Here is a 25,840-nt window from a genome sequence, read left to right on the forward strand (position 1 = left end):
GGCACTGGCTGGTATTATTAAAAAGAGGTGATATCGGAAAGGTTAAGCTAGTTAGTGGGCTCACTTTCCTGTGCGGGTCAACATGTTTCGGGGCGTCATGCCCCTTCGTCAGGACCGGGGTCAGATCCCCCTGTCACTCACTAAATGTTGTTTCCACAGTGTGTGTGTATACCTTACAATCTGAAGTACTAATTTATCAATGTGTATTGAACATATATTTTATGTAAATACACTGCCCTTGCTAATGCTAGTATACTTGGTTGTATGCCTGAAAAAACAAGAACCAGGAGTTATAAGTGCGCCTATCCCAAAGCGCTTCGCTCTTAGGTACCTGTGAAAGAAGGTGAAAAAAAGGACTAACACATAAAACACATACAGATATTGCTGGATGCCCTGTGTAAAGTGCAGAATTCAGCGTTGAAATAATGCCCAAATATTGTTATATACGTAACCACAACTGAAGAGCACACACAGTCAATCACACACTACAACAGTAAAATTAGGTAAGGTATGTACAAGTTGGTAGATACATACTTTGCAAGGAGGGGTGCAATGCCCCATGAGCCAAAACAGGACAGATGGGTAATATTGGGTCCAGCTGCAAGTTTTTGAAAATAAAAATAAATGGGGAGAAGGAACAAAAAAGGGAAAGAAAACCTATTGATTTTCAATGGCTACTTCGTGATGGAGAGAAAAAGCATAAAGGACTGATGCTTGTCTTGGAACCGGCTATGCCGTACTTACTAAACCCTAAGCCTCGTGGTGCTTCCTCCTCTGTCCGTGGCTTCCGTGAATATGAGAGAGGAAGCTTGGGCGGGGGCTTATATAATGAAACTAATTGGGTTAATTGTTTTCCTAGATTGGTTAATCGTTCTCTAGATGGGGACACGTGTGGTAATAAACACGAGTTAGTCAGGACGGTAAACGCGGTGGCCATTTTAAACTAGTCAGATTGTGGCTAAGGCATCCGAATTATGGCGGATAACTGTGTTCATTATCCATGCTTATTCATAAATTAATAGCGGACATAGCGGGGGAAGGAACAGTTGCGGCTCCGGTAAAGCCGATGCTGTTAGGTAGCGCGCATGCGCAGTTGAAAGAAAGCCGATCGCTCATGCGCGACGAAAGTGTTCCGTCGCCGCGCATGCGCGGTAGGCCACCCGACCGGCAAACAGTGTAATGGCTAAAGTTATGGGAAGAAAAAGGGGGAAGCCCTGACTCATGTGAACAGGTACAGGTAAAAAACGTCCAGATGGGCGGATTATGTCAAAGACAGCACAGCAGATAGTTTTGGGATGGGATTGGGAGGGATGTATGACGTTATAACGCATACTATTACTCCGCAGACCATTACAACGAGACTTTTACTCCGCATACCGTTACAACGCATAGCGCCTTGGGGCGCTGGATAGTGGTAAGTATAATTTTCTATTCCAACACCAGTCCCCGTGGACACTAGGGAAGGTGTTGGATAGAAAATTAAACTTATTCCCTATCCTACAGCGCCCCCCAGCGCAATGCGTTGTAACGGTATGCGGAGTAAAAGTCGCGTTGTAATGGTAGTGCGGAGTAAAAAATGCGTTGTAACAGGTGTATACCGATTGGGATGTTTGATGGGAGAGGTCGGGTTATTAAGTGATACTGACGTTTTTAAAATAGTGATACAGGAGACATTGAAATCACTAGCTGGATGTATTATCAGGAGATGGTCTAGTCATTGCGCATGTGGTACAGTTATTAGTTAAGTTGGGACCAGGGTATGTCATCATTGAGGCCTGTGTGGTGGGTGCCCAGCCGGTACACCCAACGTTGTTCCTTTATTAAAAGGTTTTTATCACTGTTGAAGGCTTCGATGACTGTCCGCTAGTCCGTGGGCGGAGGAGGCAACTCTGAAGATTGTAGTGCGGTGCTGCAGGGACTCCATCACCCAGGAGTCCCTGCTTGATTCAAGGCACCTGGCCCGCGCTCCCTGATCGACCCGCCCGCAGGACGCGGAAAGATTAAATCCTATTGTCCTTCTTCCGGCCCGCGGGACGCGCGCGGGCGGCGCCGGGCTGAGCCCGGGCAGATGGCGGGCCGTCTACGGCCGTCAGAGGGCCAGAGGAGGCCGGGCTGGGCCATACATCTAACGTTTGCCTAGTTATTACTCCAAGAACTAAAAGGTACTGTGTGGTGTGAAGGGGTCTTTGATTATTGATTTTCTCAATCTCGCATTCATATTTTGCCATATTGACCCATTTTAATAAAGCCCCGAGAGTGATTCGTACTATCTACCCTCCCTTCTACAATGGGCAAGAGGAAAACCATGGAAGGGATGGCCCAACAATCACTTCCAAAAAAAGGGAAAAAGGCTAAAAAATTGATCCATCCTGGTTCTAACTGTACTTTGACTCGTATTGAATCCCTCGTGAATGACATTAAGGAAATATTGATAGATAATCCCATCACCCAACAGGAGAAGAACCCTGATAGTGGGGTAGAAAGCCAAGGACAGTGCCGAGGGAAAGTGATACCGGCTATTTTCAATAGAAAACCCCCCAAAACACATTAACTTGTATTGTTCATAATCCTAAAGAGGGCGGCCCTGGGCTGGACTCTCCTGACATTTCTGAAGAGAGTAGCACTGCAATTGACATCTGTGGGAGTAGTGATCATGGGGCACCTTAAACAATGTAGGGGAGCTACCCACCATATGCACCAATAAGTTTGCTGTCCTGGAAGGAGAATCAGGGGAAGCCGCAGATGTAATTGCGCAGGCTATCAAAAGGGGTAGCAAAGCTACGGATGCTAGCACAGAACTAGAAGAAGATTGCCTAAAATGTGGGTTTTTTAATAGGTCGATCTTGAAGAAATTAGAGAAATTAGAGAGGGACATAGTATTCATAAAGAAATTACTTAATCCCCCATCTCAGAAGGGAAGGATCGACACAACAAACACCACTCAGCAGCCCAAAGCACCCTCATTACCTATGGCAACACATAATTCAACAAAACCTACAACTCTTGGATTGCCCAATAAAAATGCTCCAACTAAAAAAGGGCAGTCAGATAGTAGTACGAGAGTGCTAAACAAGACTGCTGGGCAGCATAGTCGTAGTACTAAATCATATGCAGAAATCACGAGGCCAAAAGGCACTGCACTAGGTAATAAGATTGTGAATAATCAGGAATCTTCCCCCAAGGGTATAAGGATGGGAAGATCTGGGAATACTAAGACTGGCCAAAATATAACACCTCAATCAAGCGTTATAAGGAACCCAGACACAACAGTCTATATGAGAGGGGTCCCTAAATTACACTTGAAGTCAAAACACGAAACAAGAGAATCAATACACAATAAAGCTATTCATTGGATAAGATATGTGAGGGGCTGCAGATCCATCATAAGGGAGGATATAACCAGCATTAAGAGACTGTCCTTGTCGAGCTCCCACACTGACTGCATCGAAATCCAATTTTGTAATAAATTCTTGGCTAAAAATCTAGTGACGTTAGAGTTTCGAACCTGCCCCCCTAGATATTCTAATATACAGATTAGATTCTCCCCTTGGTGGTCAATTACCAAGGATGATAATCTTTCTGATTTAAACAGAGTTGATTGACTAAATAATGGTAACCCCTGTATCGATCTGGAAAGCAGCCTCAATATGGGCACTATGGGGAATATAACCACCACAGCGAATGACCCTTCTGGCCCTGACAGTATAGTCCTCTCAAAGCAGAATGGAAATGGAAACAATATAGAAGTGGGGGACACTTCAGATACAATTCGTATCCTCTCATGGAACATAGCAGGCCTCAAAAAACACCTGGTAATTCCAGAATGGAATGATTTTATTGAGGAACATGAGGTCTGCAAGTTCCAAGAAACCTGGAGTACGACACCCCTGTATAAATCAGGCTACTCCACCTTCTTCATTCCTGCTGTTAATCAAGGTAGGGGCCGCCCATCAGGAGGTCTTATCACATGGGTCAAGGTGACAATGAACTTGGACATTACCTGTCATAATACAAACTCAGAAGATATTCTGCATCTATCCTTTAAGGGTCCATTAAAGGGCAACAGAGTAGATTTGTTTAACGTCTATGCCAGAGGAGCGCCAGCTGGTAAAAAATCAGAAACAATATCGTTTTTGGAAATGGCTCTAGAGGTTATCCCCCCAAGATCTAACATCATACTGGGAGGAGACCTCAACTGCATGTATGAACCCCTAGCGGAGGGTGATTTATTAGGGGTTATGGAGGAGGACATTAAACAGTCTATCCCCCCATTGAATTTAAGGCCTATTAAGAGATGGTCGGTTAGCGCTTTGCAGATCAATGCTCTGACATTGGAATATAATTTGCGTGCTTTGAATGGCAGAACAGCTTCAGACCCTAATGGGGCCAGGACCTTTAACAGCCCTAATGGCCAATCCCGTATTGACTACATCCTTATGGATATAAGGCTATGGGGGAATGTTGTCGATATGGATGTTAAGCAGATGCAGGACAGTGACCACAACCCACTCTCTGCCGAAATCAGATGGGATCTAAAAGGGAAAACCCCGATTAACCGCCTATACACCATTGAAGTAGTTCCATCTAACTGTAATAGAAGGGTAAAATGGCACAAGGTGGCATCCCATGAGAAAACTCTGGAAAGCATAGGCCTTTTGGTAACATCAAAGGGATTGGAATTTAGTAAGCTGAACTTCCTACAGGGTGAGGTCCTTAGCCCAGATCTGGGTAATATCTATAATGACTTTATAGATAATTTGAGCTCCTATTTTAAAATTACAGGAACAAACAGACGGAAAAACACTATTTTAAAAAATGGCAACCCTTGGTTTACAGGAGATTGCAGGGAAAAGAGGAAATCCATCTCGCTTGCGATTCGGAAAAAGGACCCAGCAGCCCTAAGGGTAGCTAGAAAAGAATATAAAAAAACAATAGAATTGTCAAAACGAACATGGGAGGAAGATCACTGGCAGGAACTTAGGAGGGCTGCCTCCATAAAGGACTCAACTCTTTTTTGGGACCTAATAAATAATTCATCTAGAAGGGGAGGGGATCCTGTTGTACACCACATAACTGAACAGCAATGGTACTCCCACTTCTTGAATCTCTATTCTTGTGAGGCTGATTCTGTACAACTGTCAGATCCACACTTAGACTCCGAGTCAACCATCTTAAATATCGAACCAGTAGATCCCTTCACTTTTCTTGAGGTCCAAATAGCTATCAAAAATATTGCCCCGGGGAAGGCCGCTGGCCCGGATGGCCTGCCTGGTGATCTTTTACTGCATGACCCGACCCTTTGGGCCAATCTTATCTTTCCGCTATTGAATCTCCTGACTCAGGGCTATCCAGTCCCAGAGTCGTGGAAAGGGGCAGAAGTGGTCACGATATATAAAAAGGGGGCTAGAGATGACCCTGCCAACTATTGACCAATCAGTCTGATTGATGTAATTCAGAAGGTGGTTGGCAGGGTCATCATATCTAGAACGGTGACATGGTTGGAGGAGGGTGATATTCTAACACACCTACAAGCGGGTTTTAGAAAAAAGGTCGACACGATAGACCAAGTCTTCCGATTCACTGCGATTTATTGGAAGACTGTTTCTGTCGGTAAAGGGTCATTATATCTGGCATTCATAGACCTAAAAACCGCCTTCGACCTTGTCCCACGCACCAAATTATGGCAGGTACTTCAGGATATGGGCTACCCACGCTACCTCCTTGAGCTTGTTAAAAGACTGCATGATGGCACATATGCAAGAATCCGATGGGGGAGTGAGGGCCAACTAACTGATAAAATACCAGTGAATATGGAGGTCCGCCAGGGTTGTGTGATGGCTCCCACCTTGTTCTCCCTCTTTATAAATGGGGTGGCAGGCCATTTGAGGGAGGACCATGTGGATGCTCCCACCCTGGCAGGTGAAAAAATACCGACCCTCCTTTTTGCGGACGACACTCTCCTCCTGTCCAAAACCCCCTCTGTTCTCCAAAAAACTTTTGACCAAGTTTGATGCCTTCTGTGAGGAACGTGGGCTATCAATTAACACCACAAAAACTAAATTAATGGTGCTGTCCCAAACAAAGAGACCAAGGAAAATTAATGTTGTGCTTAATGGATGTTCACTGGAGGAGGTTGATGAATTTTATTATCTGGGAGTAAGGGTGAACCGGAGAATGAAGTGGGACTCCCATTTAGCAAAAATGCATTTGAATCTGAAAAGGACCACGGGAGCCATTGCCAGAAAACACCGAGCCTCGGTAAGCAGGCCCATTGCACCTGTCCTTGCCATCTATGAGGGGAAGGCATTGGCAGCAACAACATATGGGTCAGAACTATGGGGCTTTGACAACATCACAGAGCTAACGAAAACTGAAAATAAGTTTTTGAGACACTTGGTGGGTCTCCCAGTCTATACCCCCTTGAAACCACTCCTTCAAGATATGGGCCGTCGTGCAATTAAAGATATTGTCACTCTTCGACCACTTTTGTATTGGGTGCGATTGAGAAGGACACTGGAACTGGTACATTATGCTGCAGTCCTGGACGAACTTATCACCCTGAACAAGATGTCAAGAATCGCCTGGCTGGACAACCTAAGGGACCTGATCACCAACTTGGGGTTAACTGAATCATGGTTGTCCCAGTCACCACCCCCGAAAGAAACAATAAAAAAAATATATTGGGAATGGGTTCAAGCCAAGGAGCTTGAGAAATCAAATTGGGGAGTTTTAACTGACCATTTTTTAGAGCATAAGCCGGTGAGGAAGTTTGAATCCTTTCTCGATGTTATTAAAACACCTAGGGCCAGATGTAGGTAATTCATATTTACCGACTCTTAAATACCGAATTTTACCGATTTGGTATTTAAGAGTCGGTAAATATGAAGGGGGGAGATGTAGGTATTACAGATTCTGTAAATACCGAATCGTTAAGATTCGGTATTTACCGAATCTGTAAATACCGAATCGGTATTGCCCATTGATTCCTATGGGCCTTGAAGCCCATAGGAATCAATGGGCAATAACGATTCTGTAATTACAGAATCGGTAAATACCAAATTTGGCAAGGGTGCAGGGGGTGTCACTTTGACACCCTCTGGCACCCCAAAAATAGGCATATGCGCCATGTGGCACACAGACATGCCCTAAGGGCATGTCTGTCTGTCACATGGCTAGGTGTGCATGCACACATGTGCATGCACACCTGAATTCGGTATTTTAACACCCAATTGGATTGTGTGTTAAAATACCGAATTTGTAGGGCCTTTGGGACTCAGAAGAGTCCCACCTACATCTGGAAGGTACCGAATCGGTAAAAATACCGATTCGGTATTTTACAGATTCTGTAAATTTACCGAATCAGTAAATATACAGAATCTGTCAAATCTGGCCCCCTACATCTCAAGATGCCAAATACCGGTCGGAAACGGACGAATTCGGCCGTTTCCGACCAGTATTTGCCACCTACATCGGGCCCTCAGAGATAGAACTTTGTTTTTAAAATTCAGACATGGAACACTTCCCCTGAACACTTTTACCAGGCGTTGGAAGTCATCTATGTACAACCATTCAAGTTGCCCTGGTTGTTCAAACCCTAATGAGTCCTTAGCCCACTTCTTATTTGCCTGTAGAGCATATAGCGGACCCAGGAGAAGGTGGTTAAAGCCAGTATGCAGAGAACTGGGAGTCAGGCACCATGTGACGGCACTCCGCATATTGACAACGGACACAACATCAATGATGGTTTTTTGCGGAGTCGCCAAATTCTTGGGAAAGGCCTGGCAGATACGTTCAAGACTTATAAAATTGAGAACGGGGCAGGAAACTGTGTACTACATACCCTCTAGAATATTTCCGACTCTCTGTTCTCTGTTCTAGGACCTTACCTAATCTTCTTTTTAAACTTTATATTGTCTCCATTTGCTCTTGAAAAGATCTCACCTTTTTAAAGCTTTTATACCTCTTTTTAATAATGAATTGCATGTACTTTTATGATAAAGTTTGTTTTTATCGAATAAAGTTTAAAAAAAAAAAAAAAGAATACCATAAGTAGTAAGTTTAGGATTTTGTCTTAAGTTAGTTCTGTGAATCGGGCCCAACGTCTCTGATTTCAGAATACAATCTCACTGATGAACAGATTGAACTGGCACAAAGGGAAGCAAAGTATACAGTGCTGAGCATTGAAAAACTGGAAAATTGCCATTTAGGGTAGCAGAAAAACCAGCTACAGAATGGATCATTCATGACAAAATAACTCTGCCTATTACAACTTTCCATTTTCAGTATTGCCTAAAACATATACCTAAAGGCAAATATGAAAGGTTGGGTAAAGAATATATCAAGACATGCTGGCACTTACCTTACACACACAGATGTTGAAGTGAGGGGCGTGAAGTGTTTCTTAGCGGTACACACTGTGAAAATGCACTGAGCATTTCTCTCCTTTGTCAGGGTATTAATTTACATGGGCCTGTAACAGTTCCACTGCAAATTTGTCCTGTCAACTGCAAGGTTCACCAGCCACAGTGATTAATCCAACGTTTGGACTACATTCGAATGGAAGTTACCTCATGTTGAATGATAACAGCTGTTGTGGTATGTTGCCAGGCATCCCGTATCTAGTAACGGTTACTTCTAGGGTCACTTGCTGTATGCAAGTCTTGTTCCCCCAAATAGACACAGTCAGGGAGTCGGATTTATGGCCTTCACTGAACATCTCTTCTATACTAATTGATACTTTAAGCAGAATGAAAGCCATTCTTTTGCAACAAACCTTGCCTTTATCCTCGCCCACAGAAACCTATGATCTACAAATTGCAAGGACTGCGGCTGAAATACAGGCTCGGTTAAGTACAAACTGCCCCACACATTTCACAGAAATGTTGGGACGTATCTTAAACATGTCTGATACGAGCGGTATTGTGCATGTATTTAAGACCGCATGTTCAGGACTGTTTTCTCCTTTTCAAGCAGTCCTCGGAATCATTCCAAACTATGTGCACTCGGTGTTTGGTGGTCTGCTGCTAATTCTAGCACTAGTTGCAGGAATCCTGTTTTTATTCCTTCTGCTATGCTATGTCAAGCCAATCCACCAGGGTCACTTCCAGCACGTTGGAGAAAGCTCTCCTGCAAAGGAAGTGACGTGAGCGCATAGTACAACTTTTGGGTTTACCTCATCTATGAGAATTAAATACCACATGGTTTCTGACATCCAGACCAATCTGGCAAGATAGCATCTTACCTGTTCTGTGCTGCCTGCTTTGCAGTGAAGAATGTATGCTAGACATCTGTCTAATACTCCCATCAGTCATGCCAACGGATATAGATACTGTGCTGGACCCGGTAACGGCCTATGTTCTGTGTTGTCCCCAGCGGCTACCAATCCTCATGACGGCATTCATTGAGATCTCATAGACCGAATTGCTACTGCTGAGGTAAGAGAGGAATCAAAGGGCACACAGGTAACATCGGAAACAAATATTGCTGTTCCTTCCAATGCTGAAGGCGATGCTTTGCATCTATGCGGGGTTATATTCTAAACTAGGTATTCCAACTATCACCTACATTGGTAGACAATTGTTTGTCTACAGGAATAGAGGATTTCATGTTTTCTCCAGCCCCATACAATGACTTTTGATTCAGCACACATTGTACCAGGAAAGCTCTGAGTTTGGCCGTCATTTTCAAAACAAAGACAAACCTTGGAACTTTTTCTTATGAATATCATTTTTTTTTTCTAAATTTGAATTTTTCTTTTTATGGCACAGTCATCTGCTTACAGTAGAACTATTCATAGAGAACAGACTGCTTTGAACACTTCCAGAGACACATTGTCACCTTGTCACAACAATTTCATTTATGTAACCTAAAATGAAATGGTTTTGAACTTGTTTCTTCTGTAATTACGAACCATTTCATCATGTGTATATATATTTATGTTAATTCATTTAGCATTCGTTGTAAAACTATGCTTAGAATTAAACATTGCTTTAATATGTACAGTACCATTGCATTTCATGCATAGCAACAGTTTTTAATGCATTTTAGAAATATGTTTTTAGACATGTTTTTAGCAATTCATGTGATACTGTAGTATGTTCAGCATGTTTATCATTTAGTGATTGTGAGATGTTGGCCTGGCATATGCTGTCCACTATTCTAGTGGGTACCTTACACCAGTACAAACTACCCTATTAATGGTAGGTTAAAGACAACCTTTATTGAAAGCTATCCTAGTGGTAGCTATGGAGAGCAGCCTTCAGGCTAAGTCTTGGAGGAATGTAAAACAGCTTGTTTTGCCAGTCTACAATCTTGTGAATGACCAAATGAAAGGAGAACCACACCAAATACATATATAAAATATATGTATTTATTCTAAACCCATCCCACTAGTCTCTTTATGAGGTTAGAGACAAAAGTACATGCAGTAAACGTATTAGCATACAGTAAATTAGCACAATATACGTTGAGCCCTAGGGGCATACCAAACCATATATTAAGAAAGTGGTATAAGAACCATGACTTGACTTGACACAAGGCCTAGAGCCTGTAGAAGTGCTGGGGCCACAAGGAACCACCCAAGGTAGTGACACAGAAGACCCGCGTGCAGTGTCTGAACAGAGCCGCGGGTTGTCGTTAACGTCTATGGGGAAAGTCGCGGTTGGAAATTTAAAGAAAAGGGAAACTTAGAGGAGGACTTTGAGCAAACCCCTTTAGACTTAAGGGGTTCTACAGCCAATACCCATGGGAGTACTGGAGTTACCTTACCCAGGGAAGCCGGGTACATAGGTATCTTTTGCTGTCGGGAATCGTCGTCCTTTCCTATGGCGATCTGCTTCAAAGTGCTGCTGCCGTCGAAGTGGAAAGTGTCCGGGGTGATCCAAGCCAAGATCGAAGATGATAAGAACCTGAAAGCAGAGGGGACAAGGTCTGGGTCACTAGCCAGTGACCAGGAGCACGATAGGCTGATGCCCACTGATGTCGGGTGATCTCATGGTGAAGAAGGTGAAGCTTGACTCTTCAGCCAGAGGACCGGGAGGCATTGCGAACAACCAGGATCTGGAATCAAGCTGTCCCACAAAGGATGTCGAGTGCTGCGGTGTCAGTGCCCGGATTGGACCCAACAAGCCATGGCACCAGCAACCCATGCAGAAAGAAAATAAATGCTTTGGTGCAGACCAGCAAGGTCCAAGGGACTCACCATTTGGTGGGGCATCAGGGCACGTCTGTAGCAACCAGGAATGCCCAAGGAAAATCAGAGTTGTTTTCACAGGGACCCACCAGTCGAATGACCAGGGATCGCAAAGGAGCCTTGAGCTGAATTCAAGAAGCGGGCTCACAGAACACTTGTGGAGTGTAGGCCCACAATCTTTGGTCCAAATGGTGCTCAGGGCTTGGGCTATAAGAAACCCAAAGCAAAACTTCAAGAGATGTTAAGAAGTCAAAGCACTAGCAAAGGTGCATGGTGTCCAGGAGTTCCGGTTCCACGTCACTCACAATGGCTGTGGGTCACAGCTTTGCTGGGGACTCGGGTTGGCCTCTGGGAAGTCTGGAAATCCTCTTCCTGGGCTGCGGGTACTTCGGAGTCCATCGGGAGCTTCAGAGATGCAGACCAGCAAATGCTTTGTTGGTGCCTGCCAAGCAGGGGAGTCACTCCTTGACCCCAAGGGAGATTCTTCCATCCTCTAGTTTTTAGTAGGGGTCGAAGATCCAGGATTCAGTTTTAGAGTTTTGTCCAGGTGTAATTTTAAGTCCTGTTGCCAGGGGTTCCTTTCTGATACTTAAGAAAGGGGTTGGACTAACTCGGGGGACCCACCTATGGGAGGGTCTGGAAAGAGGGGTGGCTACACCCATTTCTTTTGTCCAGTTTTGCACCAGAGCAAGGGCTGGTAGCCCCTACAACCAGTTTGAATTGGACGATGCACAGGGACACCAAATGTGCCCCCACTGTAGACTTCAAAGCACTCTCAGAGTTTACCCACCCAGCCCCAATACACTAAAGCCTGTCTGGGGGGTGGTTACACCTCCCTGTGACAGGAAACCTATTGTCCAGGCCTCCCCTGCTGGATTTTTGGTCAGCAGCAGGAGGCCAGACTCGTGTCTGTGGCTGCAGCATCCATTTTGTGATGCCAGGGCTCTTTTAAACTGGTACCGGGTATACCGGTGTGTACATGTCTCTCCCTCTGGAAGGGTGGAAGTCTACCCCTGCCGCCAGGACTGGCAGGGGGGTAGGATTCCAAAGTGTTTGACACCAAACACAACATGTTTCCATGCAGCCATTTGAAAGTTAGCATTTACCGCAAGATGATTATGCACTTAATAGTATATGGTCTGGTTGCATCACAGAACAACCCCAGAGAATAGATTCCGAAGTCTGCAGAGGGGCTCTGTCATGCATGGGCACCCTCTCACATGTAACCAAGCACCCTGCTTTCAGGATTGATAAGGCCTGCCATATGGGTGACTGATAGGTTTCTATGTGCAGTGATTTAAGGTAGACATAGGTAACCTATATCTCAGTAAGGGGTGCATGCACCACCTTACCCATGCTGCAGTAGCAGTCTTGTGGTGTCATTTTGGAAGGCTTCCCAGGGGTGGCTTAATACATGCTGCAGCCCCTGGTAGGCCTCTGTGGTACCTATGCCCTTAGTACTCAGTGTACCATATACTAGGGACTCACAAGGGTACACCAGTAACCAAACTGGAGTCTACCTATAGTACAAGCAATCAATTTAGAGAGGAAGCAGCTAGGTTAGGGTCTGGGAAAGCAGGGCCCCAGCCAGACTAGTCAAAAAACAGTCAAAACAGTGAAACTCCAGCATTAAGTGGGGGTAACCATAGTAAGCAGATCCTACTCTCCTACACACCGCCCACCCCCCAAACGCAGGGCCATTAAACTAACCTTGACCAGTTGAGTCTTCACGTTCTAAGTGGAAATATCTGGAGAGTCCATCTGCATTGGCATGGTTACTCCCAGGTCTATGTTCCACTGTATAGTCCATCCCTTGTAGGGAAATGGACCACCTCAAAAGTTTGGGGTTTTTCACCCTTCATCTGTTTTAGCCATAAAAGGGGCTTATGGTCAATCGGAACAGTGAAGTGAGTGCCAAACAAGTATGGCCTCAGCTTCTTCAGAGCCCAAACCACAGCAAAGGCCTCCCTCTCAATAGCTGACCAACATTTCTCCCTAGGGGTCAGCCCTCTGCTAATAAAAGCTCCTGGTTCCTCCTGACCTTCATCATTCAATAGTGACAGTGCAGCCCCTACCCCCAACTCAGATGAATCTGTTTGGACAATGAATTCTTTGGAGAGGCTAGGACTTTGCAGAACTGGTGCAGTGCACATGGCCTGCTTCAGGTCCTCAAATGCCTTTTGACAGCTGACTGTCCACTGAACTTTCTTAGGCATTTTTTGAAGTTAAGTCAGTAATGGGTGTCACAATGGATCCATAGCCCTTGAAAAAGCTTATGTAATACTCAGTCAGGCCCAAGAAAGCTCTGACCTGAGTCTGGGTGGTTGGAGCAACCCAGTCCATGATGGTCTGGATTTTGCTCTGCAATGGTTGAACCTGGTCACCACCCACAAGGTGGCCCAGTTGTACAACCTGACTCTGCCCTATCTGGCACTTAGTAGCCTTGATAGTTAGGCCTGCTTTCTGCAAAAAAATTCTCAGGTGGAAAAGGTGATCCTCCCAGGTGAAGCTAAAGACAGCAATACCATCAAGATATGCTGCACTATAGTCTTCCAGGCCTGTTGGGACTTTTGTTCACCAACCTTTGAAAAGTGTCAGGGGCATTTATCAAACCAAAGGGCATCACCACCAATTAGTAGTGCCCACGAGGGGTAGAAAATGCTGTCTTGGACTTTGCATCATCAGCAAACCTGATCTGCCAGTCGCCAGCTGTAGCATCAAATGTGCTCAGAAACTTGACTGAGGCCAAAGTATCTATAAGCCCATCTGCTCTTGGGATTGGATGGGCATCAGTCCTAGTGTCTGCATTGAGACCCCTGTAGGTTACACGCATCCTCATCTCTCTCTTACTACCCTGAGGCAATATGTAAAGTATTTGTGCCATTAAATATAGTTGAGCTGCTCTGTGTCCCCCAGAAACTGGGTACACAATTATAAACTACAAAGAGTTCAGACAGGTAACACAATTCTTCAACGAGAATTGTGAAAGATGTTGAACATTGGAAAGAGTTGAGAAATGATCCCTTTGTTCAATTTGGGAAAAAGGAGCAGCGTGTTTTTTTCAAAATTGCTTAATCCTTCCCTATAAACAACTGATGGTACAAGTTGGTATACGTTTTCCCATTTGTTGATAGGACTGGACTGAACTTTCTTTAGTTGTGCTGAGTATCTCCAAGGGCTTGAAGTAGAGCTTGTCTCCTGTTCTGAGGTCTCTGGGACAGCAAAGACTTCACCAACCTCTGGGTACTGCCTCTAGAACTGTGGTTTCAGTGGCCACAGAAGGGGAAAAGCAGCCAACTCAAACACCAAGGCCATCGCTAGATCCGTGTGCTGAAGGCACCTCGTACCGCAACCCTGGTGTCACCAACGACTGCCGCCACCACCACAATGCCTCTGCTTGCACCGTGACCTGTCGGCACCGCACTCCGCACCGCCTTGTTTCACTTTGCCGCCCTGGTCTCACTGATGCCATTGTGGCACGCTGACGTGACTTCTGTAACCGCATCATGGCTTGGGAGTACGGCTCGTAAGTCACACTACGCACCACCCCGTCCCACACCACAGTCCTGACAGACCGATGCCAGATTCCCGCAACCAGCTCATTCGCCTGCGCCATGATCTGTTAGCATCGCATCGAGCACCGCCTTCACTCCGCACCGCAACCCTGGTCTTACTGACACTGCTGGAAAACTATCACTGAGCCGCTGCGTGCACCATAAGGGCACCACACGCAGCACCACCATGCTTCACATCGCAACCACAATGACCAAGTCCCACAGTGTCGGCCGAAACACAAAAGGTACTGTTTCCGAGTCTGTAGACGCCCCCGACAGACGCGGTCAGACGGAACTGTTGGATTCTGTTGTTTACAGCACCGTGGTGGCACCGGATGGAGATACTGACATCAAGGAACTGTGTTTTTAAAGTATTCTTGCAAAGTGCATATTTTTAAAGCACAGTATGTTGGATTTTTGTCATTTTGCTCTTGTCATAAAAGTATTGGATATTTTTCTAAACTGGTGTGGTGTCCTTTTGCAGTGTTTTCACTGTATTGCTGTTGCTGTGCTTTACACCCTGCCCCTGAGATAAGCCTGACTGCGTGTGCCAAGCTACCAAGGGGGTGAGCGGGGGTTATTTTAGGAATGTAACTCTCTTACCCTGACTAGGAAGAAGGATCCCTACTTAGACAAAGGTAACTCCCTCTGCCAACTAGAGACCTCCATTTCTAACATGGCGGCAACCCTTTTGCACTTTTAAAGGGCTTCAGAGGTCCCCTTGCAGGCAGGTGCTGTCAGTGACTGCACCCACCTGCAAGGAGATGTCTGGGGGTCCATGAAACCCCTTTACCACCTCCAGAGGGCTGCCATCAGGGGGTACACTGGCAGTGCATCCCATGTTAGGAGGCGCATTGTCAGTGCGTCTCCTGACAGCTTCTTTGCCTCTGTGCCCACATCTGTAATACTGCATGGGGCACATGCCCCTGCAAATGAGGGAACTCCCTCTGAAGATAGCAATGGTGCTTTCTGTGCACCAGTGCTATCGGTATTACAGTAGGGGCTGTACAAGCAGCTGCGGTCTGTTCTGTAGTACCAAAGTGCCCCAGGGGCATGCAAAGCTGGTTGTGCCCCCGGGGCCTTTCTGTACTATGGCCCATGAATTCTTTTGTTGAGACAATGCTGTACAGCACAGAAAGAGGGGCTCATGTAGAGACAGGACCTTGCTCACTTAAAACACTGCTTAACATGTTCAAAATCAAAACATCCATTCCCCCATGCATTGTACCGGTGACTAAAATGTTAGTGTGGCTGAATGGGCTGCTCATGACTTGGGATCAATAAGAATCAATGTCCTAAACCTACTCCGCGTGGTAAATAGTATGAAAACGTGTGTTTATTCACAGGGAGCGGATTGAATTCCTCCTGTGAGTTACTCAGATGCATTACTTACCTGTCTCTTGCTTTCCTTCCCCATTCCACAGAAGGCCCATTACCATGTCTCAATCAATTTACCTCCTGCAAGTGCAGCAACACACAGTGCCCGCAAACACCAATTGCCTACTGTATATGTCCCTCCATCTGGAGCCCAGGCCCCACCTATCTGTCTGTATTCCCTGTCTGTTGCTCCTTATTGACTGCTGCTGTGTTATCAGGTTTAAAATATACTAAACAAACACAATCCCCCTAAACAGGAGCATACAGCCGCCCTTCAATAATAAGTCCAAACAAATCCCAGCCCTGAGAAAATCATCAAAAGGAGCATCATGAACATTAAAAATCTATATTTTCATGACTGAATAAAACATTTATGTAACATGCCTTAAAATCAGTCTCAGTATTCATTGCTGACAGCTAAATACTCCCTGACTGAAGTGGAAAATATATATGTGCCATATCCTTAAGCTTCTGTTCAGTTTCTTTAGTGTTCTATTTGAATTTTAAAATAACATAAATGTTTTTTTTCGAAATTGATTTTATTTTTTTCCATTGATAAACAGTTTTGCTTAATGCGTGCACTTACCTTTTTTACAAACTATTGTACAATTTTATATGCACATATATTTAAATGATGCTTCACACATGTGCATTCTGATTATTATTATAGGTGATTTGTAAAGCACTTGGTTACCAGGGAAGGTTTCCCAAAGCTAGCCTCCTCACCAAATCAAGGATGGTCAAACAGTTACATTCCCAATTATAAAGGAGGACATAGCCAGATTTTAAGCTGCTTTCAAAAACACTGTGAGCAATTTGCAGGCTCTCAGTGAATGTTGCAGATCATTCCGAAGCTTAGGACCAGGAAACGCAAATGACAGGCCACGGTAGCAAGATTTCCTAATCCCAAGAGCCAGTGGGAGAGGTGAGGCGCAGAGGCCAGGGTGACTGACTCCGGAGCACGGGGCTGGTGGTTCGGTCCCGAGCACCGGCGGCACATCAGCTCCGCATCATGTGGCTCTGGGCAGTAGCTCACTTAGGGCAATATGTAGGTAGCTAAATACTGGTCGGTAACAGCCGAAATTCGGTAAATTTGCCACTACCGACCGGTATTTAGGCATTTGAGATGTAGGAGGCCAAATTGAAGGATTCGGTAAATATGAATCGTTAAATAGCGATTCATCATTACCGAATCCAAAATTACTGATTCGATATTTACTGATTCGGTACTTTCCAAATTAGGAAATTACCGATCGTTTTTGGATATTCGGTATTTCTTTACCGAATGTTACCGAATCGGTATTTTTCACAGAACTTTTGCCTACTTCCCAAATACCGATTTCTGATTCGTTAAAAATTGGTATTTAGGAATCGGTATTTGGGATTTACCTACATATGGCCCTAAATCTCCTCAATGGCCCACAGCACATTGAGACCCTTAGGGGTGATTAGTTTGTGTTTTACAAGGACTGGGTTAACCATTGCCAGATGCTGATGGCTCGAGTGCATAATTTGGAAGTTAACCAGACACCAGTGGTCTCAGAGACATTGGCCTTGTGTTAGCATGCCACTTGTGCATATAGCGTAAGGTCTTGAAAGGGATTTGCTGCTTAATGGGTAACCTGGGCACAGTATGTAGCAAATTGACTGAAAAGGCAAACCTAGGTGGATGAAGAGGTAGGTGGGCTGCCATAATTTGGATAATTTGGAGCCGTTTTAGAAAACATTTTGCAACACCCAGATACAAAACTTTGCCATAGCCCTGTCTGAAAATCACTAAAGTGTGGACTAAGGTTCTTTGGGCATGGACCGGAAGGCATGTCAGAATTTCCATTAGCCATTTAAGGATAGTAAAGCAGGTGGCAGCCACTTTATATATCTGGTAGCAACGGACAACTTGTCATCTGGCTATATTCCCAGACTTTTTACACCCTGAACTGGAGAAGTGGGGTCATACCCAAGTTATATGGCCACAGATGAGGACCCCCAAATGTGTGGATGATTGCCCACCAGCAGAACCTCCATCTTCTCCCCATTAAGTTTCAGCGAGTTGATGTTCATTCCTGCTGAAACCTGGGCAAGGCAAGCATTGAGGGCTTCTGCACTGCAGTCAAAATTGGTGGAAAAGGATACCACAATTTGAGTATCATTGGCTCACAAGAAAAGTGTGAGCCCATGGAATTTCACAATCTCTGCGAGAAACCTTACATATAAAATAAAGAGAAGTGGACTCATGGTAAAAACCTGCAGCACCAATGAGGCAAGATGTTTAGATCTGCATTGATGTGAGTGCACCTGAAAGGTGTGATTATACATTACAAGGTGGCCCCCACACTACCATTGCCTGGAGTCCCTTTTTTCCTTCCAGCCAGCTAAACAGAGACCTCCTATTTATCCATCCGCTGGTCAAATTGTATGGTTCGATGAGGGAGGTAGAAGATTTGCGATTGCCTGGTATCATGTAGGACCAAAGACGGATCATCATTTGAAAATGCAAAGTAGTAGAATGGAAATATGATCATTTGATTGGCCCACAAGCTTTTTAAATTGAAGGAGGATTGTGTTGGTTAGCTCATGGCAGTATTAGTCGAACTGGCCGGGCGAGATTGGATTTTTACGCGCTGTTAGAAAGGTGAGACCAGAGAAAGTGGGTTCTACTGTGTTTGGGGGAGTGCAGTAACTGCTCAACGGGTGGGACGTTTTTTTAATAACCTATTCCAGAGGAGTGCTGTTATTTTGGACAACATACCTGGGTAGAAAGTGAGTGTACTGGAGGGGGCTACATATAGCAGGATAATTGATGGAAGGGGGAGGACTAAACAAAAACACCCCCGTGGGCGGCACGATGGGAGCAGCTATGATTGGGCTAGGCGCTCACTTTGAAGGGGCTTGGGATATGAATGTGTGAGTTAAGTTTAACCGCAGACAAGTACATATATTTGTATTACAGAGGGGTGCTGGTACCTTGTATAGTATACCTTGGTAGAAAGGGATAATACTGGTGGGAACTACCTGTAGGAGGATTACGGGTTGAAGGGGGAGGTCAAAACAAAAAACACCCCACCGGCGGCACAATGCGAGTAGCTATGATTGGGAAATTTGCTCAACAGACTTGGAATATGAATGTGTGAGTTCAATCACACACATATACATATATATTTATTGCTTTGTAGAAAACCTCCTCATTAATGGGATGGATAGAGGATACCTGAACAGGAAATACAAAGCTAATTATCAATACATAATTTGGAGGTATGTTTTCAGTATTAGAAATTTTAAAGGAGCTGGTCACTGGCAATTGGGAGGTGGATTGGTGAATTGAACCTTACAGGACCATAAACATTTAAAGAGGAGAGATGTGGGAGACTAATAAAACATTCACATTTGGAGATGAAATGAAAGGGTTCTGATCAACTGTAATTATAATGAATTTGATTGATTGGAATTTAAAGATGGGATGTAAGGGTTTTGACCAACTGTAATTATAAGGATTTTGATTTAGAAAGGATGTGGAAGCATGATATGTTCTCACGGGGCAGTCATGTGCAGAGTGTAGAATATTGTTATGCTGGTACGAGGGAATCTTATACCCTTAGATCTAGGTAGGATTCAAAGATTGGACGTAGGCAGGCATTATTATGTAAAATTAAGTTAATGTCATGATTGTTGGGATACTAATGATTTTTTGTTTTTGAAACAGAGAAACACCAGTAAAATTCTTTATTGATGCATTGGTTTTCTTTTAATTTACAGACCTGTTGATGTTCAAGTGTGGAAAAATGGCTGATTGATTTGTTGTAATATTGCCTGGATCTAATAATTTGAAAGGTTTTGAAATAAACCACAGAATATGAAACTATGGGCTTTTCTTGCATGAAGATATTACTTGAACAATTAATTTGTGAATATTGTGAACTAAGCTGCTCCTTTCAGGATAGGTTATGAATTTATGAAGATGAGTGGCCCAGTGGCGGTGGGACCACTGAAATTTGAGCACGGATGAACTACCTAAACAGCTAACCAGTATTACACACCAGCGCGCACACCTCCTAGCCCTCACCGCCTGTCGAGTTGGATGAATCATGGATAAGTAAATTGTTGATACGGACCATTAGGTCTACAGCAGGCTGCATGTAATATCTTATCTAAGTTTCTATTCGGACAATCAAGTTTAAGTTGCGATCTAAATATATATCTACAATTTCAAGTTTGTGATTTATAACCATTCTTCAATTGTGGAGGAGGCAATGCAAAGAAGAGAAGTTTGGAAGCATTATTTAAATTCTGTATAGGGTGCAGCGGTTAACCCTCTCAGCGTAGTGTGGATCCTAAACATTTCTTCTGCTGTTGATGGTAGGAATAGGAGTCCTGACAAGAAACATTCAACATCATGAAGGAATGTCTTCCTTGTTTGCCCTGGTTTATGGAGGTGTTTTAATCTAAATTGCACATTGTCAGGAGTTGACTTAGAATACCGCTGAGGAAGAGGGAGGTATGGTTTCTGTTTATTGTAAGACCTGTTCCTCGTGTGCCATTTCTAGAGGGTAGCTCAAAGAAACCTGATTGAATTAAATAATGTCTCTATAGCAAATAATAAGGTTAGGTTTGAGTTTGTAAACCAGCTCAATTTGCTTATGAGAGCAGAAAGTGACGAGCCATCTCCACTGTTCATGAGAGGGTATGATAGAGTTTTGTGGGTGTACTATGATTATGTTGGGGACGTGTGAGGTAACTGATGGTGACAGAGAGTAAGGAGAAGTGTGTGGGGTAGGAGGAGTTTCTGATAGAGGGTTTTGGTTATAGGGTGTTGTTGACTCAGGAAGTGTGAGGCAAGACGTATATGGATATTATGTTTCTGTATGCAGGAGGATATGGGGGAATGGGAGAGAGCTTGTGGGTGTAATGTGGACCGGAGAAACTTAAGTACTGGCATGCTTTTGGGGGGTTGACAGTCAGTCCGTGATTTCACAGGAGCTTGCTGCTTGGAACTGTGGGGTCTTGACTTTTGGAGAAGGTCCTCAGGGTCTTGAATAGACTTTTTAAAAGCAAGGTTACTTGCACTAAAGCTGGTACTGATGTTCAGAAGCATATTGAAGTGTGAATAAAAGAGTTTTATTAGGTTATGTAGGGCCCAGATCATGATTTTCATGTTGTCTGTTCTCCTAGGTAGATATAACAAAATCTAATTTTAGTTCAGATGAAGCAGAGAAAGAGAGTTGTCTCCTGTGATGGATTTTGGTGTTTTCCTCAATATTAATATATGATGGATAGCTTTTAGGCACATTAGACTAGACATCCGCCATGTTTGTGACAGAGTGTCTTGTCTTGTCTGACAAACTCCGAACAGCCCCAAAAGGGTCGAGAGCAGTCTCCTAAAGTAGTGTTTGTTTGGTGAGGCATGGTCAAAAAGGAGTTTAGCTGGCTTGTGGTCCTCAGCTTGCTTGACCCTGGTTCATGCTGAATTACCATGTGAGATGATGGCAACGGGCTATGCAGGCTGTAATCTAGACTCCACCGACCATGTTTTTCTCAGTCAGCCTCCAGGGATGAGAGAACGGACTTCCCAGGAGTCAGAGGCTGTAAGCTTATGAATTGTAGGAGAGAAGACGAGCCTAAGTGATGTAGGTTCACCCAAATCACAACCTGGAAAGTTTCCATGTGAATCGAGAAAGTTGTAGACAGTTGTTCCTGGTTATAATTCCTGATGAGAAAAAGGCCACTTCCTCGATGGATTGAGGTGTTAGGGATATACTCAGGATTGCAATTACTTGCCCAGAAAGCTTCAGCAAAAGGGTGCCATATGTTGTAGGCCAATTTGGTTAAATAAATTGTTCAGGAAATTGTCTCTTACATATGTGTATGATTGTGGCAGGATTTGAGAAAGTCTTGCCATTTTATTGTATTTTCTATTGGCAAGTTTTTCTTGGAGGTGGGGTTTTCTATCTTTGTATGTGGTTTGATCTTCAAGTTAGTGGAAGCATGCATAATTCTTAAGGTATCCCATAAACTAATTGAAATAGGATAGGAGGTTAGGGTTAGTGAAGAATTTGATGATACAAAAGAAGGTATTTATAATGAGTTGGAAATGAAAATCCAAGCTACATGAGTGTCCTGGATTTTGCGTGAATGGAAAATGTGTTCTGTAAAGGGAAATGTTAACTCACAAAATGTATGTGTATTCTGGAAAAGCTAGTGGGTTTTTTCTCAGCCCCTGCCAGAGTAGCCTACATTCCCTTCATGTTAGTGTTAGACTATTGTCTGTTTTACACATAGAACTAGAAAAAAATAATTTGAGGAAAAATTGTCTTCAAGTGGACTGACCCCGCCGAACATGCCTTCCAAGCCTTGAAGAACCGCTTCATCACTGCGCCCATCTTACGGCATCCTGATGCCAATCAACCCTTCGTGATGGAGACAGATGCCTCTCATTATGCCATAGGAGGCATATTATCGCAAAGGAACCCCGAATCAGGACAACTCCATCCTGTGGCATACTTTTCCAGGAAATTGTCTTCGAGTGAAATTAACTATAGTATCACGGACAAAGAGTTGCTGGCCATAAAGAGAGCATGTGAGGAATGGCGACACCATCTCCGGGGGGCTAGACACACGGTTGAAATATTCACGGATCACCGTAATCTACTCTTTCTGAAAAGTGCAAAGGCCTTAACCCCACGCCAGTTGCGGTGGTCTTTATTCTTCTCAGATTTTGACTTTGTAATTAAATACCGTCCAGGCCCACAAAACGGCAAAGCCGATGCCCTCTCAAGACCGGAACCCGTATTGAGGGATCAAGTAACAGAACTCGAAGACCCTCCCATCATTTTACAAAAGGCTTCTTTCATTCCATCTGCGTCAGCGATCACATGTTCCTCTGAATTTCTGAAGCAAGTTGAAGAAGAAAACGAACACGTGGACGCACAATTCTGGATAGCCAAAGAACCGTTACTGAGAACATTGAGAGACAAGTTACTCTTTAGGGAGAAGCAACTGTACTTACCTGAGACAGGACTACAGACGCAAGTCCTACAATGGACTCATGATTCTTCCTTGAGTGGACATATGGGAGCACAAAAAACGTTCCAGACCACTTCCAGATACTTTTGGTGGGAGACGATAGGGAAGGACATCGAAGAGTACATTGCCAGATGCCCCATATGTACTCAAGCTAAGGCACAGCACCAACGAAGCAGCGGATTACTCCGTCCCATACCGTTACCTCCTGCACCATGGCATACGGTATCCATGGATTTTATCGTGGAAATGCCTCTCAGTTTCGGCAACAACACTATCCTAGTGGTGATAGACCATCTAACTAAAATGGGTCACTTTATTGCATTGACTAAGTTTCCCACATCAGGAGAATTGGCCATAGTCTTCTTGCAAAACATGGTACAGTTGCACGGTGTTCCCTCTGTTCTCATTACGGATAGAGGAACACAGTTCACTTCCAAGTTTTGGAGGGCTCTGTGCGACATCATGAAAATCGATGCTCGTTTGTCAACAAGCTATCATCCACAGACAGACGGCAAAACAGAAAGACTGAATCAAACGTTGGAGCAGTATTTGAGGTGTTTTACCCTCCAGCAAGATGAGGAGTGGAGAACGTTGTGGATGGCGGAATTCGCCTACAATAACACTACTCATTCTTCTTTGGGTTGTTCGCCCTTCTTTTGCCTTAACGGGTATCACCCCAATTCACTGCCTTTTGAACAACCAAGTCTTTCCTCCCATCCTACCATCCAACAACACCATGCTCACCTTCTCTCTGTTTTGCAGGATGCCAAAGAGCATCTGGCGGTAGCCAGAAACCGCGACAAAATACAGGCCGACAGAAGGAGAACTCCTGAGCCGGCATACTCAGTGGGTGATAAGGTATGGTTGAGTACCAGACACCTGAGATTTAAGGGAAATACACGTTTACAACCGAAGTTCATTGGTCTGTATCCCATAGTTGCGGTGGTTAATCCTGTAGCCATGAAGTTGAGACTTCCTACGTCATGGCACATCCACCCTGTGTTCCACGTGTCCCTATTGAAACCATATGTGAAGGGTACCAGGGCTGCAGTGAGGCCTCGTCCTGTGGAGATTGAGGGGGATGTTGAGTATGAGGTGAAGACTGTGCTTGATTCGAGGAGAGTGAGGGGTGTCTTGCAGTATCTAATCGACTGGAAGGGGTATGGGCCAGAGGAACGCTATTGGGAACCGCTCGCTAATCTACACTGTCCTGGGCTTTTGAGGCATTTCCACTCCTTTTACCCTTCTAAACCTGGTGGACCGCCGAGACGTTGGTCGTTGAGAGGGGGTTCTGTCACGTTTTAGGTGTTTAGTGATGGACTACGTCTCCCAGAATGCCTGCTGTGTAGTCCTTCCTCTTTCTTTCCCTATCCGCTATGCTCCTGCTTTCTATATCTATCCCTCTCAGTAAGCCCTCGGTGCTTGTGACCTGTGGTGTTGCCCTTCTCTAGTGCCTTATCGGATTTGGAACCTTGCAAATCAGAGTGCTGTTCCACTTTGCCTCGGATTTAATCTCTTCATCTGGAGCCGCGCTGTGAGAGCCGAGGGAGAAGCTCTCTGGTACAGCGTTGGCGATGCTTATTGACACTTGACCCCATCTGGAGCTGCGCTGGAAGAGCAGAGAGTAGAGCTCTCTGCGAACGGGAAGGAACGGACTTGAACTTGACATTGGATTGTATATACATACAGAAATACCGGACACATGTTAGCAGAGCGCTACCGTTGAGAGTGTTCTCTCTGCTTATATATTATTTGTTTCTTGGCAATTATTTTGGGAATCAACATTTTGCTGCACGTTTTGGCTTACCTCATCTGGTGAGAAGCTCGGATTTATGCCTAGTGAATCGCTACAGAAGCAAGAAGTATTGACTCCAAGCGATATTCTGGGATTTCGAGACCCGTGCAGCTGAGCAGAAAGAGACTGCATTCATGAAGCTAAGTAGCTTTTCACTCATATGACTTTTCACCATTATAGCTAAACAACTTTTAGCTTTCCAGAACCGTGGTTCTTGAATAGCTCCTGTTTCTTTTGCATTTACTTTATTTTTACCTTTTTGTGCCCTTTTCTACTGGAATGCTTGTGGCAGCTTTACTAAGTAAGTGATTACACACACATATGTATATATAACCAGTATTGTAGTCAGGGGGGAGTGCATTTATGTGTGTTTCTTGTGTCTCTCTGCAGGAATCAGAACACAGATCTAACGCATGGTGTCTCTCCTGTCGCCGCGCTCTGTAGATGGTTTCTGGCTGCCAGTCCTTTATGGTTTATTTCTCCACTTTTCCCCTTCCCTGGGGGAGGTCCTCATAGGGAGTATTCATGTCTATGACTCCCTTGAGGCGCCGTTCCTAGGGAGGAGAGAAATTAGCAACTACATCGCTCCTGCTGTACCTGATGCTCAAGGTTAGACAATCTACCTTACTTTGTGACAAAAAGACACTTAAACAAAAGTGTACATTTCAGAGAAACTCACAGATTGGAATGACAATATTTATGCCAATGCAGAACCCGGTGAGCAGCAGTGTCCATGCCAGTGCATGACGTCGGCCGCCCTTCTTCAGGAGGATGTATATGCCCAGCCTGAATGGTATTTCAACTGCTCCGAAGAGGAACTGGGTCATGTACATGTCCAGCTCAAAGCCTCTGATGTTGAGGCTTATTCCGTAGTAAGAGAGTGATGAAGCAAACCTACAAGAGAGG

At 44.5% G+C, this 25,840-nt stretch overlaps 1 protein-coding gene across 1 annotated transcript in view; it reads right to left on the bottom strand.

Annotated features, from left to right (window-relative positions):
- LOC144821701 (solute carrier family 22 member 7-like) overlaps nt 1-25,840 on the bottom strand; it is a 254,092-nt gene that overhangs the window by 35,283 nt on the left and 192,969 nt on the right. The window contains exon 8 of the mRNA XM_078678918.1: nt 25,614-25,828. Coding sequence (XP_078535044.1) covers nt 25,614-25,828 — 215 coding nt within the window. The remainder of the gene's footprint in view (nt 1-25,613; nt 25,829-25,840) is intronic.

Source organism: Lissotriton helveticus, chromosome 2_2, assembly GCF_964261635.1.
Source record: "Lissotriton helveticus chromosome 2_2, aLisHel1.1, whole genome shotgun sequence".
Taxonomy (NCBI): Eukaryota; Metazoa; Chordata; class Amphibia; order Caudata; family Salamandridae; genus Lissotriton; species Lissotriton helveticus.